Source organism: Dicentrarchus labrax, unplaced genomic scaffold, assembly GCF_905237075.1.
Source record: "Dicentrarchus labrax unplaced genomic scaffold, dlabrax2021, whole genome shotgun sequence".
In the NCBI taxonomy this organism is placed as follows: domain Eukaryota; kingdom Metazoa; phylum Chordata; class Actinopteri; family Moronidae; genus Dicentrarchus; species Dicentrarchus labrax.
Genome location: NW_026136713.1, coordinates 26,082,440 through 26,099,641, shown reverse-complemented (window position 1 = coordinate 26,099,641; position 17,202 = coordinate 26,082,440). Strand labels below are relative to the sequence as shown.

Sequence of the window (17,202 nt, the reverse complement as noted above, 5' to 3'; positions counted from 1 at the left end):
AAACAAGGACGGACAATTCAATGTGTTGCCCTGACTGACTCACCAGGAGGAAGCAGCATGGAAGAAAGTGGATCGTTCATTCACTGACAAATGTGGCACAGGCCAGATAGCAAGCCTACCAAAATATCTCTTTCCCTACTATGCTAGGCTGACATGGGAAATATTCTCTGTTCTCATTCCCATGTCCCTAACACAGCTCCTTTAATATAAACATCTCACATTAAATATGAATATGTGACAGACCTTTGATCATTGATACTGTTTGAATTACAAAAATCATTTCTAGTGGAGACTCTACCATGGTTCCAAATGTTAATAACAAATGTAATATTCAACTAGCCTGATTGCTTCAGCAGACGGATGTGGTTACACTGATGTGATAACTTCCTGAAAGAATATGCAGCGGATCAGAAAACATCTGCAGTCACAGCATCCATCTGTCACAAACAGGTACGACTAATATTTTATGATCCTTCAACAGTTAGTTTACTCCAGTAATGTCTGCAGACACAGCAGGAAAACAGACCAGCAGTATTTTTATTATTACAGATGATTTTTTGGCATTTCTGCTTTATGTCTATAGACAGCTGCAGAGAGAGAGAGAGAGAGAGCGAGAGAGAGAGAGAGAGAGGGGATGACAGGCTGGCCTCTATAGGTGGTATACTGTTCTGCCAGGTGAGCTACCCGACACCCCTACAGTCCCATAATTTATAACATTAATTTATGTATTTGATTTGTGCTTTGATGTGTTTTATGTTTTTAGGAAGTAGTGTCTCTCGTCATTAATTTAATTTGTGGTATCAACTGTTTATCAGTGGTGTGATTTTACAGCGTTAGATTAAACTGAAATAATATGAATTATAATTACACCTGAATCTGGAAGCAACCTCACCATAAAGAACACATAGAAATGTGTCTCCAGTGGCATCACACCCGCTGGTGTAACAGGAAGAAGATGGTGAGCAGCCACAGAAAACAGGAAGCTCACTCAAGCAGACCGTTATGATAATTTACATTTCAGTAGAAAGCTGGCAGGTGCTGTCAGTGTGTACAGCGTAGTGCTGGCTCGTTATTTTTATATAATCGGGCCTTTCTGTTACAGGTTCATGTCTGCTGTCAGGAGTCTATATATCAACTGCAACCTCATGTGTATAGCTTATTGCCACGTACATTGTAAAAGAATAATCTGTGTGTTGAAAGGGTTGTTCCTTTTTATTTCACTGTTTTTTTTAAATGAACATGAATTTACATGTTTAATGTAAAATAACTGTAAATATTCATAAAATTACTGTTTATTTTAAGAAAATGTCATTGTTTTCAACATACATTTTTAAATACATTTGCAAATCCATAATTTTTTTGCAGATATTTATTGTTTATTAAAAAAATTAAGTTAAATTCAAGTTTAATAAGTTTAATTTCTAAATGTATGTAAAATTAGTGACAGTAGAAAGGGTATTGTGTAATTTTACATGGATTTGTTTGTTAATTGACAGATATCTTGTATAATTATGGAGGTTTTCACAACAAAAATGTTGAATAAATGTTTGGGTATTTTTACAGTGTATCTAAACCAACAGGTACTGAAGCAATGAACTGAAATCCTTTATTGTCCTTGGAGCGGAAGATTTCCTCTGGTTTCAGCACGGAGGAACAATGGCAACAGCGATAGAGCTGCTGGAAACTTTGGAGGATTTGGGAGATCGAGAGCTAAAAAATTTTAAGTGGTACCTGCAGCAGGCCGACTTCCTGAAGGACTTCCCGCCAATCCCAAAGAGCCGACTGGAGAAAGCAGACAGACCGGACACCGTGGATCTGATGGTGCAGACCTACAGCCATCAGTGTGTGGAGGTGGCCAAGAAGGTTTTAAAGAAGATGAGGAGGAACGATCTGGTGGAGAGTTTGTCAAACCCCAGCAGTCCAGGACCCGAAGTTACCGTTATTACAGACGGGTCGGACAGGAGAGAGGAGGAGGAGAGAACAGGAGCTACAGAAGGAAAGGAGACAGAAGAGGAAGATAAAATACACAGTAAAGACGAGGGAGTCCAGAGCAGAGGCCAGCAAATATTCCAAGATGCAACAGAAAACATCCTAACTCCACTCAGTCATTTGTCCACAGGTAACGATATGTTGTCATGCTTTACTTCTTGTACCACTGAGGTGGGGTTTGCGCTTCATATCAATTGCAGTCAGATAATGAAAGTTTACTCAGTTACTATGAGTAGTCAGCCTTTTTCCACTGTCGTCCACAGTCAGTTTGTTACACAGTCGGCACAGCCCCAGTGTGGAGAAGCCGACCAGATTGATGGAGGCGGCGGTGCATCAGCAACTCCTTTATTGTTCCAATCAGACTGTTTGTGTTTGTCTATAGTTTTAAAAATCATACAGACTTAATAGGCTTTTTTTTTTTTGACAGATTCAGTGTTTTCTTGTCCCTGATGCTTGGTCATTGTTCTATTGGATAATTTAAAATTACTGTTCTTCACAGAAGTGAACCAAATGCTGACATATTGGCCTACTGTGTATATTTTTAAAGTTTTTCTTAAACCCCTTACAATCAAGAAGGCCTTGTGACCCCCAATGAAACTTTGGGGACTCCTAGTCCCGACCCCCTGGTTGGGAACCACTCTTTTAATACATGTCTGGAGGAGATCTTTAACCCTGACGTCTCTTGGCAATGAGCATGAATATAAACTTTGTAAGTTTAGGGGAGACAAACCCAAAACTAAACAGCCATTGTATTATGTGTTGTGGATTTCCCATTATATAGTAATTATGATAAAGGTATCTCTGATGTGACTCTCATCTTAATGGAGACACATTTATTTGTCAGGGAACTGAGAGTTTCTGTCTTTATTGATACAGTTATTAGAAACGGGTCGGACAGGAGAGAGGAGGAGGAGAGAACAGGAGCTACAGAAGGAAAGGAGACAGAAGAGGAAGATAAAATGCACAGTAAAGACGAGGGAGTCCAGAACAGAGGGCAGCAAATATCCCAGGATGCAACAGGAAACATCCCAACTCCACACAGTCATTTGTCCGACTTCCTGAAGGACTTCCCGCCAATCCCAAAGAGCCGACTGGAGAACGCCGACAGGCCGGACACCGTGGATTTGATGGTGCAGACCTACAACCATCAGTATGTGGAGGTGGACAAGAAGGTTTTAAAGAAGATGAGGAGGAACGATCTGGTGGAGAGTTTGTCAAACCCCAGCAGTCCAGGACCCGAAGGTACCGTTATTACAGACGGGTCAGACAGTAGAGAGGAGGAGGAGAGAACAGGAGCTACAGAAGGAAAAGAGACAGAAGAGGAGGATAAAATACACAGCAAAGACGAGGGAGTCCAGAACAGAGGCCAGCAAATATCCCAGGATGCAACAGGAAACGTCCCAACTCCACTCAGTCATTTGCCCACAGGTAACAATATGTCATGTTTTACTTCCTATACCACTGAGGCATAAAGTAACATGAAATGGCCGCATTTTGGTTGACCTCACACGGGAAACCAGCAGCACTCAATTAGATTAAAGTCCTGTGTTTGTTTGTCGATCCACGCTTCCACCATATGTGGACATTTATCACTATTTTCTGACAAAATAGTAAATCAGTTAATTACGAATATAGCCAAACTGAGTCTAAGTATAAGTATATAGTATAAGTATATAATAAGTATAATGTGAGCTGTTTGTTACTCTGTCAGTGGAAGTCGAGGATGTTGGAGAGACTTCAGAGGACACAACAGCTTCATCTGTACTTCTCTCTGACCTCCCAGCTGTCAGCAGGCTGACTGAAGGTAAAGTTGTTGTCTGCTTTGAATGAATGGTTCCTGGTAGAGTTCCTTACAAGAAACAATCTACAGTGCACCACCTTCGTTTTCAAGGGAATCTTGCAAATCTACAGGAGTTTTGTAAATCCATAAATATAAAATTAAAATCTATCAATCAAAAAACAAGAAAAAGTCTGTTTAGTGCCGACAGCTCAAAAAGATGCTGATAACGGACTCTTTCAAAATTTGTATACATGTTACTTTGTTGTTCACAGATGTAATGGTGCCGGTCCTACAGCTTCCACAACCCAACACATCAGACCCGCTCACATTGCAGTCGGACCTCCAGAACATGTTCAAGTGTGCACAGGGAGGGTGGATAGAGAAGCAACACGAGGAGCTTTCACATGATATGAACCCTGAGCTGTTCATCACACACATACACACCAAGCTCGAGATGGCTTCAGGAACACAAAGAGAAACAGAAAGTCCAATTAACCCCAGCGACATCTTCAAACACGCTTCCACAAGAAGCACACATATAAGAACAGTTCTGACCAATGGGATTGCAGGAATTGGCAAATCAGTCCTCGTGCAGACGTTTTTGTTGGACTGGGCTGAAAAAAGAGCCAATCAAGATTTGCATCTCGTATTCCCCTTCTCTGTACGGCAGCTAAATCTGTGGAGCAGACAAAGGTTTCGTTTGGCAGAGTTAATTCACACATGTATCCCAGAAACCAACTTAATTGAAGAGGAGACTCTTAATGACATCTTCACAACTTTACAGAACCCAAGAAACTCCAGCTTTGACCAAAGTAAATTCAAACTTCTGTTCGTGTTTGACGGACTGGATGAGAGCCACCTTCAACTAGACCTCGTAGGCGAAACAAAAAGCTTTCATGATGTGACAAAGTCAGCCTCAGTGGATGTGCTAGTGACAAACCTCATCAGAGGGAAACTGCTTCCCTCTGCTCGCCTCTGGATAACCTCACGACCTGCAGCAGCCAATCAGATCCCTCCTGAGTGTGTTGACATGGTGACAGAGGTCAGAGGGTTCACTGACCCACAGAAGGTGGAGTACTTCAGGAAGAGGTTCAGAGATGAGGAGCAGGCCAGCAGAATCATCTCCCACATCAAGACATCACAAAGCATCCACTTCATGTGCCACATCCCAGTCTTCTGCTGGATCACTGCTACAGTTCTGGAGGATGTGTTGAAGACCAGAGAGGGAGGACAGCTGCCCAAGACCCTGACTGAGATGTACATCCACTTCCTGGTGGTTCAGATCAACAAGACTAAATGGAAGTATGGCCCAGAAAAGTGCATTCAGTATATTCAGTCATTGGCGAAACTAGCTTTTCACCAGCTAATGAAGAGCAACACAGTCTTCGATGAGGAAGACCTGAAACACAGCGGAATCCATATCAGAGCAGCCTCAAAGTACTCAGAAGTATTCACAAAGATCTTCAAACCCCTGTGTAGCCAGAAAATGGAAGACGACCAGAAGATGATGTTTTGCTTTACTCAATTGAGCATTCAGGAGTTTCTGGCTGCATTTCATGTGACCATATCGCACATCGACTGCAACAGAAATGTAATGCAGACATCACGGTTGACAGTCCAAAGTCTGCTGATGTGTTTCAGCAAAACCTCCACAACAAATGTCCACAAAAGTGCTGTGAACAAGGCCTTAAAGAGTCCAAATGGACACCTGGACTTGTTCCTCCGCTTCCTCCTGGGTCTTTCACTGCATACCAATCAGACTCTCCTACAACTGACACAGGTGAGAAGGCACTCAAAGACCAACCAGAAAACAATTGAGTACATCAAGAAGAAGATTAGGAAGAATGCATCTCCAGAGAGAAGCATCAATCTGTTACATTGTCTGAATGAACTGAATTATTATTCTCCAGTGGAGGAGATCCAACAGTACCTGACTTCAGGAAGTCTCTCCACAAATAAACTGTCTCCTGCTCAGTGGTCAGCTCTGGTCTTCATCATACTGTCATCAGAAAAAGATCTGGACGTGTTTGACCTGAAGAAATACTCTGGTTCAGAGGAGGCTCTTTTGAGGCTGCTGCCAGTGGTCAAAGCCTCCAAGAAAGCTCTGTAAGTGCACAGATAATTAATTATTATTGATACAAAGGCTTGACAGGAGTCCCCCAGTACAGGTCCATTTACCATTTGAGGGTGCTGTAATGTCTTTTTTAGATGTGCTTCATGTTGTATTCACTCTGATTGATCTCTGTCGGTAGTGACCAAACACGTAAACTTGGGCGGTATCAATATTTTCATACCTTCCACCGATTTCACCGGGGTATATGACGGTATTTGTGTAAGAGGGAATTGTCACTTGGGTAACATGGGGCATCCTGCGGAAAGTTGACTTTATTAAACAGCCAAGTTCAGAACAGAAAAAAATATCATTATCACTGTATAGATCGCCTCAATACAGCATCTCAGATCAGTTTAAAAGAAAGAGGACCACTGTAGATACAGCATAATCACTCAACACACAGCATTCCTCTTCTTCAGGTTAAGCTGCTGTGACCTCTCAGAGAAAAGCTGTGAAGCTCTGTCCTCAGTTCTCAGCTCCCAGTCCTCTAGTCTGAGAGAGCTGGACCTGAGTGACAACGACCTGCAGGATTTAGGAGTGAAGCTGCTGTCCGCTGGACTGGAGAGTCAACATTGTACACTGGAAACTCTCAGGTCAGTATTCATGATATTGGAGGCAACATGACAGTTTAGATTTTATGCTACCAGTAATAATAATGATAATAATAATAATAATAATAACAATAATTAAAGCAGCATGCAGCAATGAATGGGCCCTTGCACTCCATGCAACTCGGGGCATGCTGCGGCCGCATCACGTGCCGTCGTAACACGTTTTAACTGCAGGGCGGGACTCTTATCAGACAAGTGAAGTTTGGAGCCCAATGGACAATGTACAATCAAGTTATAGTCAACTTTTAATCATGAATGTCTTTAGATTGCGCTGATTAAATCTGAAGTTGATCCGATAAATTCCCTAGGAGGGAATTGTTCAAATACAACGTGTGTAAATGACCACAAAATTCAAAATGGCCGACTTTCTGTTGGGTTTGGGTTATGGGTCCAAGAGGCTTTTTTGCTTGTCCCATCATGAAACACATGCGTACCAATTTCCATACATGTCAGTCATACTTGTCTTGGGGGCTGATTCTGGGGGACGTGGCTAAGCCATTTTGCGACGCCCATCCACAGGACCAAGACAATACCTCAGCCTTCGCCACAACTGAATTTTGTGCAAAGTTTCATGAGTTATCAGGCATGTTTAGCCTCCCAAAAAGTGTTAAAATGGTAACAGAAAAGCTGATTTTCACCGCGTCCCATTTTTATGCAGTTCGGCCCCCACAGTGTCTGGCCCTTGGAGAAATGTAGATGAAGACCCCGGTTCTAATGTTGTCAAAACACAAGTAGCTGTACAAAACTTTTAACCAAACTTAAATTGCTTAAGCGTCATAGTGTATGTAATGATTAGGATTTATCATCAATACATTTTAGGAAGATATGAATAGTTTATTATTAAATGAGTTAAGGTTAACTGACATTGAAACCTGAGAATTGCTTGCTTCTATATGATGATGCAGGTTGTTGGGCTGTATGGTCACAGAGGAAGGCTGTGCTTTTTTGGGTTCAGCTTTAAGTTCCAACCCCTCCCATCTAAAAGAGCTGGACCTGAGCTACAATCACCCAGGAGACCCAGGAGTGAAGCTGCTGTCTGCTCGACTGGAGGATCCACACTGGAGACTGGACACGCTCAGGTACAGGCTGACAACAGACTGGATACTTTTTGGGTTAGACAGATATTGTGTCTTTTGTGCACAAATTCATTATTTTGAATGGAGACGCAGGACAAGAACGCTCAAAACGGCATTCATTGACAAGTGACAAGACTGGACCAATCAGCTCCACAAGAATTGTTTGAGGAGTTGCTACTGAATATTGAGGAGCAGCTGATTATACTCGTCCAGGCATACCCAGAGCTGTACGAACATCAAGTTCATTTTGTTTTGACACAAATAGAAAGAACAATATCTGCAGATAAATGTATGTAAACTCAGTACTTGGGGTAACTGGTGAGCATGATGAAGCGCTGTTTTTACATTACTAACGTTAGACAGGTGCAACCTCCAAAGCGTCTTTGACAAAAGGATAAAGTGGTGTTTTCCATGCATGTTTAGACACAACATCTGAACGGCCTCTAATGGTGTTAGCAGCATGACAAATTGCTTATATTTTTAAGAGCTTGTTTTTTATAATTTCCTATATACATGCTGTTGTTTCCCAACACAACTGGGGACAATTGCATTATACAATCATAGAGAGCTTCTCCTGAAAGGAAGAATTTCAGGACTGTGTACTATCAACTAAGTAGTGGCAAAAGTGGATGTTAGCTGTGCAGTGATGTATTACTGCTGCCCTAGCGGGCAGGTGGTTTTAGATGGTTGCGTGAACATAAAAAAGGTTTGGCTCTGCTCTACTGTGTATGATAATGGTCACTTCCCTGCACCACTGGTGTCTGACTGTGTTTTGTTCTCCAGGATGGAACATGGCGGAGAGCAGAGGCTGAAACCTGGTTTGAGGAAGTGTAAGTGTTTTTATTTGGTTTGATTCATGACAACAAATCAGTTATACACTTAATTTCTCACATGAAATGGAATTTATAAAAACAGAGAGTGCAGTGAAGATCTATACCTCACAGCGGAGGCTAGCATGATGAGGTTAAGATAAAAACAAATTTGGGAAACAGAAACCAAACAATCATCCACACATGCAGGATTAGGCATGCTTTGCAACCTACCTGACGCATTAAGTCTGGACCTAGAGATGTGGAATGTCCCCTCTCTTGCAGGGAAGGAACTGCAGCTGGTACAGAAGGTTTAACAAAACCAATTAGATATAGTGGGGCTCACTTCTAGGCATAGCACTGGTTCTGGAACTAAACTCCTTGAGAGGGGCTGGACTGTCTTCTTTTCTGGAGTTGCCCAGGGTGTGAGGTGTCAGGCAGGTTTGGAGATACTTACTCCCCAGAGAACAAGAGGGTAGTTTCTATCCGACTGTGAGTTATTGTGGGAAAGGCTTTCCACATGTACCAAATGGCTGCTTAGAGTACCCGGCCTTCTTAGAGTCTGTCGTGGGGTCCTGGAAATAATTCTGTTTGGAGCTCTACAGTTCTACTGGGAGAATTCAGACTTCAATGTTCATGTGGGCAACGACAAAGGAACCTGGAAGGATTGAGTCTGAAGACTTGCAGGAGCTTTTGCTCATATCCCTGGCAGAAGTTGCTGAGCTCCTCAGCAGCAAGGAACCAGGTATGGATCAGATTCCCCTTGAGATGGTTCCAATTTTCAAAAAGGGGGCCGGGGGTGTGCTTCAGTTATCTTCTGTTTATATTTACCTCGTTGCTCCAGCCCCAGCTATATCTCACCAATTACCAGAGTGAACGCTCTCACAGGGTTTGTAGCGATGCATTTTGGTTCACTGGGATTTTTATCAGTGTAAAAAGAAAATGATCCAAAGGAAAACACTCAAAGTTTACAAATTCATAAACTGATTCGGACCAGAGCAAACAGGTATTAAAGTCCAGGTGAAACAGAAATCAGAGATCTGTTTCCTTCCTCATATTCACGTATTCCCTGCAAAAACAGGCAGTTAGGGAGGGACTTGTCTCGGTAGCGAATAGTGCTGTGAGTCACGTCCCCCGAGTCCAGCTGCTGCAGCGGACCCATTAGAAATCAGTGAGGTTAGCTAACTAATAAATCTTTACTCTGTGTGGCTAACAGTTTAAGATTGATTGACGGGTGAATGTCATGACATTATTGGTTGAAATCAGTTTGTTCATGCTGACGTAAGCATGCGTCACATTTTGTTTTACAGGAAGACACAATGATTGGATTTTGATATAAAATACAAAGAAATTGAGTTTTTGTAAAAAAATGTTGGCAAAGATTGTTAAATAGAGGTACAATAAAGGTAATCTTAAAAGATAGATAGATAGATAGATAGATAGATAGATAGATAGATAGATAGATAGACCTTAAGATGACCTTAAGAATAAAATTAAAAATAAAATAAAAGATAAAATATAAACATATACTGGGACAGCAGTCTGCCACTGAACACACTCCTCTGTCTGGTGAAGGTGTTGTGCAGAGGGTGGTGGGTGTTGTCCAGTATGGACAGCAGTTTGTCCAGGGTCCTTCTTTCTGCCACTGTCACCAGAGAGTCCAGCTCTGTGTCCAGTTGACCGGCGTCTCTTTTCTTGCTGCTTACTCCTCAGCAAACCACAGCATAAAAGAGCATTTTTTTGCAGATGTTGAAGGACCCCAGCCTTCTCAGGAAGTACAGACGGCTCTGCCCTTTCCTGTGTAAAGTGTCGATATTTGCTGTCCAGTCCAGCTTGTCGTCCAACTGCAGCCCCAGATATTTAAAGGTCCTAACCACCTCCACATCGCCCCCCTCGATGGACATGGGTTGGAGATGTGGTTTCCTCCTTCTGAAGTCCACCACCATCTCCTTGGTCTTGGAGGTGTTCAGCTGCAGATGGTTGGACCTGCACCACCTCACAAAGTACTCGACCAGGCTCCTGTACTCCCCCTCCCGTCCATCCTTGATACAGCCAACTATCGCAGTGCTGCTGAGTATTTCTGCATGTGGCAGAGCCCAGAGTTGTACTGGAAGTCAGATGTGTACACAGTGAAAAGGACGGGAGAGAGCACGGTCCCCTGTGGTGCTCCGGTGCTGCTGACCTAAGTGTCTGACTTGCAGCCCTTCAGTCTGACGTACTGTGGTCTCTCCGTTAGGTAGTCCATAATCCATGTCACCAGGAGTGGGTCCACCCTCATCTCTGCCAGCTTGTCTCTCAGCAGGAGCGGCCGGATGGTGTTGAAGGCGCTGGAGAAATCAAAAAACGTGATTCTCATAGCGCCGCTTTTCTTGTCCAGATGAGAGTGGGCCCTATGGAGCAGATAGAGGATGGCATCCTCCATGCCCACCTTCTCCTGGTATCCAAACTGCAGTGGATCTTGTGCATGGTGGATCTGGAGTCTGAGGACATGGAGCAGCAGCCGTTCGAACGTCTTCATTATGTGTGACGTCAGTGCTAGCGGTCTGAAGTCACCCGGCTCCCTGGGGTGTTTTGTTTTAGGAACCGGGATGAGACATGAAGTCTTCCAGAGCACTGGGACCCTTCCCAGCTGCAGGCTCAGGTTGAAGACATGCTGGAGTGGCTCCCCAAGTTCAGCAGAACAGGCTTTAAGCATCCTTGGACACACTCTGTCCGGGCCCGCTGCTTTCCTTGGATGAAGCCTGCTCAGCTCTCTGCTCACCTGATCGTTGGTGATGGTGGTGGGGAGGTTTGCTCTCCCAGCATCCCCCTTTCCTGTGATGTTGCCCTTATTCTTGCAGCCTGTGATGGTTTCATGCGATCCCAGACCTCACTCATGTTGTTATGCAGCTTCTGTTCTACCTTCCTTCTGTAGTCCTCCTTCGCCTCTCTCAGGTGAACCTCGAGTTCCCCCTGTACGTGCTTCAGCTCATCTTGGTCACCATCCTTGAATGCCCTCTTCTTCCTGTTCAGGATGTCCTTGACATTACTGGTGATCCAGAGCTTGTTGTTGGGGAAACAACCTACAGTTCTGATGGGGACCACAACGTCCATGCAGAAGTTCAGGTAGTCTGTAGTGCAGTGTGTGACCCCCTCGATGTCCTCACATGTGCTTCCTGCAGGACGCTCCAGTCAGTACATTTAAAGCAGTCCCTCAGAGCCTCCGCTGCCTCAGGAGACCATTTCATGAAGGAGCGTTTGGTCGTGGACTCTGTCTGGATCTGCAGTTTGTACTGTGGCATGAGCAGGACCAGGTTATGGTCAGACTTTCCCAGTGGGGGCAAAGGAGTGGCAGTGGAAGCTTCCCTCACGTTGGCATACAGGAGGTCTAATGTCCTGTTCTTCCTGGTGGGGCAGCTTACAAACTGGCGAAAGTCTGGCAGTGTGGAGTCCAGTGTCACGTGGTTGAAATCCCCGGAGATGGCGATGAATGCGTCCGGATGTTGTGTTTGCAGTCTCGTGATGGTGGAGTGTATGACATCACACGCAGTCTTGCGTGCATGCTTTACTTAGAGGGACTTAAACAACAACTGCAATGGCGTGGGAGAACTCTCTAGGCATGTAGTACGGTCTGAGACCTACCACCAGCAACTCGATGTCTCTGTTGCAGACAATCTCCTTCACAGCAACATGCCCCTGGTTGCATCTGTTGTTGATAAACAGTGTGAGTCCCCCTCCTTTGCTTTTGCTCCTGCGTCCACAGTCCTGGTCCGCTCTCACTGTGGTAAATCCAGGTAGATCCACATTAGCCTCCGGGGGTTTCTGGGTTAGCCAGGTTTCAGAGAGGCAAAGTAAACTGCACTCCCTGTACGTCCTCACAAGGGCAGCCAGCTCGTCCGTCTTGTTGGTCAGACAGTTCACATTCCCCATCACTATCCACGGAACCAAGGGCTTGTACTTCCACTGCTTAGCCGCTAGCCTAGCCTTCACCTTCGCTCCGGCTCTGCAGCCTCGGTGCCTCCTCATCAGCTCTTCAGATATGTGGTGGAAAATGCCGGCACGTCCCATTGTTTGTAGTGAAAGCAGCTTCTCCCTTGAATAACCAAGATGTCCACCGCTATGTTGTCCGTAAAAAGTCATTTTATCCATAGGATATATAGAGTTCTCCACAGCTAGTGTAATATACTGAGTTAAAAGTTTAAAAAAACACACTTAAAGTATTAAAAACAACACGACACGTATGGAGCTACTGGATAAGCATCCTGCTTGCGCCGGTGCCGAAAGTTGACTAAAGGGTTAAAATTGACATTTTTCATTTCATCTGGATGTTAAAACACCATTAGTCTTATTTTAGAGTTCGATGATCAGAATGAAAGAGTATCACTCTACCTCTGTTTTGGTCTTTGCATTTATTTTATATCTAATCACACATAAAAGCACTAAAATTACTTTGAGACTGACAACATATCTGTGATAAATGTATGTGATGGACTTACCAACTAGTAGTCAATATGATCTCAAAATTCAAGTGCTTACCCATCATTCCATGGCGCGTGCACGAAAAGCTGCATGCTGCCTGTTACGTTAATCCAGTCTGTTTTTTTTAACTTGGTTCGATCTTATTTTTCCACCGTAACTCTATGAAGTCCTGCCCTCTCTAACGATGTTGTTTGAGAGAGTTTTTTGGGTTTTTTTTCGTGTTTTAATGCCACTTCCACTAGGACACGCTGCCCTTGTTTACTCCGGAGAACAGCCGATCGCGCTTATGCCGGCCAGCTTGGTGGACAGAGCAGCTGATTTACCACATCTCTGGAGAAAAACACACCGGGGATGCAGAGGAGGGAAGCAACATCGGGGGAAGAGAGGAGGGTCGGACGGGCTTATGGAGAAGGAGAAGATTTAAGCAGAGTCTCCACTCTGTTGTTATGGAGAATGTACGGTCTCCAGGCAACAAAATGAAGGAGCTAACAGCAATAACGCGGAGCCACGCAGAGTACCGGGAGTGCAGTCTGATGTGTTTCACTGAGACATGGCTGCACAGGGACATTATGGACCAGAAGGTCTCCGTCGATGGCTTCCACACCGTCCGGGCGGACCAGTATTGAACCGAGAGCGAACAGCTCTGTGGCCCGGATGTTGACCTGCTGGCCGTTGGACTCCAACTCCAGTCCATATCAACTACCAAGAGAGATTGCGCACGTCATCATCGTCGTCGTACATCCCTCCCTCTGCAAACCCAACATCCTACTATGTGCCTCTGGTGAAGAGGAAGCCTGTGACCACTTTACACTTACCATTTTTGCATATTTGAAAGTGTGACTTTAAATTATACTATGTATATATATATATGTGTGTGTGTTCTTAATATATGTATGTCTATTACATATGGAGTATGTAATGAAAGTAATTTCTCCCTGGGATTATTAAAGTATGTCTGATTCTGATACTGATTTCAGACGCCTGTGACTTGGAGCTGGACCCAAACACAGCAAACTCGTACCTCAAACTGTCTCACAACAACAGGAAGGCGACATTGTCAGAGTGTCCAAGATATATTAATTGTGAGCTGCTGTGTAGAAATGGTCTGACTGGTCGCTGTTACTGGGAGGTCAAGTGGAGCGGAGAAGTCGCTATCGCAGTGACTTACATAGAAACGAGAAGGAAAGAAAACAGCCCTCAGTTTGGACAGAATGATCAGTCCTGGAGTCTGAACTGCTTCAACAGATACTATGCCTACCACAACAACAAACTTCACTACTCCTCCTCCTCCTCTTCCTCCCCTTCCCCCTTTGTCTCTAACAGAGTAGCAGTGTATGTGGACTGTCCTGCTGGCACTCTGTCTTTCTACAGAGTCTGCTCTGACACATTGATCCACCTCCACACCTTCAACACCACATTCACTGAACCTCTTTATCCTGGGTTTGGGTTGCACTGTGGGCTGGACAATGATAAGTCCTCAGTGTCTCTGTGTAAGCTGTAGCCTTTCCTAGCTTACTGATGTGAGTAAATTACTTGGAAATGAACAAATCATATCCTCTGTACGGATACGTACATCAGCCATACATGAGCAATGACTTTACAAATCTTATTGTTCATGCAGAGGGCAGTATATCAGATTTTCTTGAAATAACGGAAGGTGTCCCCCAGGGTTCTATGATGGGACCTATTTTGTTTTCTATTTTTATAAATGATTTTGATAAGGACATGTATTTTTATGCTGATCATTTATACACACGCTCCCTCAGTAGCACAGGCAGCGCAAGAGCTTCAGACTTCATTCAGTCATTACAAACATCTCTGCTGAGTCTAAGAAGTCTCTCTTGTAAGCAATGACTAAATGTGAATAAATACAATAAATTAAAAAGAAAGTCCATGTAAAGACACCAATAAAGGGAAGAGAAGAAGTTGGAAAATGTGTTATATATATTACTTGATTCCAGCTATCAGTTCTACTTTATAAAATTCCAAACTCCTTTCAGAAAGCAACAGTGTCTGAAATGGGCCAGTATTCACCAGTACTGAGCACTTACTTTTTAATGCAGACAACAACTTCTGGGTGAGTCTAAGTAGCCTACGGACCCCTAAATATCAGGGCAATTCTGCAAAGATCCGCCCTCTGCTTCTAAATGGCTAATGTTCTTTGTTGCTTTGTTTGGTTCGGTAATGTTGGTAATTTCCCAGTCAGAGCCAGTCAGATGCAGAGTAGGGGCAGAATACAGATGACAATAACGCCTGCATCTCTAGCTATCCTAACTCTAAGAAAATGGCACTAAAAATGTTCTCGTTAAAAATAGATAATGATGTAGTTATTTTGGCATCCTTTTATTCCGCTTATTGCAATTACCTTAGAATGAACTGTTTGCATCTACAGGGGGAGCCAGTCTTTTTTTGCGGCCACCGTAGTTTCTCCTACAAGCTGCACTGCCATGCCACACACTTCTCATGCCCAGCTCGTCAAATACAGACGAGAGCGGTGATGAGTTAGTTGCAATCGGTTGGCCTTTTCAAATTTCTTTCCATTTTTTGAGTTAAATTAACTTATCTGCTTTTACAGTGTGATCTAAACTTTAAAATTGACAGTTTCATTTTGTTTTCTTCACAAAAATAAAATTCTGAGATATAGACCGACTGTATATTTTTTAAGTTTTCCTTCACCCCATGAAATCAAGAAGGCCTCAGGACCTCTTGTGAAGCTTTGGTGACCCCTAATAGTGGTCCCAACCCTTAGGTTGGGAAACACAGCCATAACTCACCCCTCCACCGATGGCAGGATCTCAGATGTCAGCTTGGACAATTCAGGGAGTTGACAAGGTCTCGAATTGCATCTGCAGGACAGCTGAGAATGCTCAAACGTACAGTACCAGTGTTTGATTGCCTCTTGTTTATTCTGTTTTTACATTTTTATTTGACTGCTGTAATGTTTGGCTCTTTGTGGTGTACAAATAAAATAAACTTGATGACAGTAGATTTAAGTTTATTTGTAAAATGTTTTAGGGACCTCACCTCCAAAACTCACTGTCTAAAGATATAGTTACTCTAGATGGCATTACCTTGGCCTCTAGCACCACTGTCAGGAATCTTGGAGTTATCTTTGATCAGGATTTGTCATTTAACTCCCACATAAAGCAGACCTCCAGGACTGCATACTTTCATTTACGTAATATTACAAAAATTAGACACATCCTATCACAGACAGATGCAGAAAAACTAATCCATGCATTTGTTACTTCAAGGCTGGATTACTGCAACTCTTTATTATCAGGTTGCCCCAATAAGTCCATTAAAACGCTCCAATTAATTCAGAACGCTGCAGCACGAGTACTGACAGGAACTAGAAAAAGAGATCACATCTCTCCTGTACTAGCTTCTCTGCATTGGCTCCCTTAAAGAGCTCATAGTACCCTATTACCCCACTAGAACACTACGTTCTCTGAATGCTGGGCTACTTGTGGTTCCTATAGTCTCTAAAAGTAGAACAGGAGCCAGAGCCTTCAGTTACCAAGCTCCTCTCCTGTGGAACCAGCTTCCAGTTGTGGTTCTGGAGGCAGACACCCCCAACACAGTTAAAGGGGACATATTATGCAAAACCAACTTTATAATCATTTGATTATGTACATTTGGGAGTCTGGAGGGCCTATCAGCAGGCAAAGTGTGAAAAAAAAAGACTCAGTCATGTTTTTGTGGGCTGCCTCAGTCAGAACACAGGAGATAATGCCGCGTTCGTTTTGTCTTGTAATCGCGACTTGCAGCTCGAGAGCGACGTCACATCCGTGTTGGAAAATGAATAACCGCGGGTTTTTGCGTTCTGTTTGGCACACAACACGACGAGCTTGGTTCAATAGGCAGTTTGGAGGTTTGGTAACGTTTATAGTGATTATCTGGTTTACGGTGCACCCACCGCGGATTTCACATGTTCATTACATATTACACAATCATATCACACAGTTTGATATCTGAATATCCCGTTCTGATTAACGTTAACGTTACCGTGGCTACTGCTCTGCTTTCTGCTCAAGACTCGGCATTGTTGTCATAGCAACATGGAGCGTCTCGAGCCACTTTCAGCAGCACAAGCTACAAAGTAACTAATGAGGCGTATTTAACTCATAATAAGACTGTAGCAACATGCCTATAGGTAACAGTGTACAGTGCTGTGGGTACGACTTCTTCATTTGTTACAACAAAGACAAAAGTGCTTAAAATAGTAGAAAACCTCAATGTTTACTGTGTGACGCTCGGAGTAGCCATCTTGGTAACTGAACTCGGGGTCCTCTGAGCTCAGACGACTTCAGGAGTCGTTTATAACGCTACGTCCTCGGGAGCGTTCTAAATCACTCCGGCATAA

The 17,202-nt window shown here is 43.7% G+C and overlaps 1 protein-coding gene across 4 annotated transcripts; it reads left to right on the top strand.

The window, feature by feature from the left end:
• The first annotated feature begins 300 nt into the window (after positions 1-300).
• Positions 301-15,822, top strand: LOC127374463 (NLR family CARD domain-containing protein 3). Of its 4 annotated transcripts, none has more exons than XM_051419793.1 (10): positions 301-450; positions 584-675; positions 1,564-2,119; positions 2,866-3,417; positions 3,701-3,793; positions 4,042-5,875; positions 6,302-6,475; positions 7,399-7,572; positions 8,353-8,399; positions 13,079-13,801. In XM_051419793.1, coding segments are annotated over exons 3-10 (3,339 nt in total). In that variant the 5' UTR covers positions 301-450; positions 584-675; positions 1,564-1,656; the 3' UTR covers positions 13,081-13,801. The 4 variants fall into 4 exon arrangements, with proteins under 4 accessions (XP_051275753.1, XP_051275751.1, XP_051275750.1 ...); XM_051419791.1 differs by lacking the exon at positions 13,079-13,801 and adding an exon at positions 13,814-15,822 and having other exon boundaries at positions 302-450; positions 1,581-2,119; XM_051419790.1 differs by lacking the exon at positions 13,079-13,801 and adding an exon at positions 13,814-15,822 and having other exon boundaries at positions 302-450.
• The last annotated feature ends 1,380 nt before the right edge of the window (positions 15,823-17,202 follow it).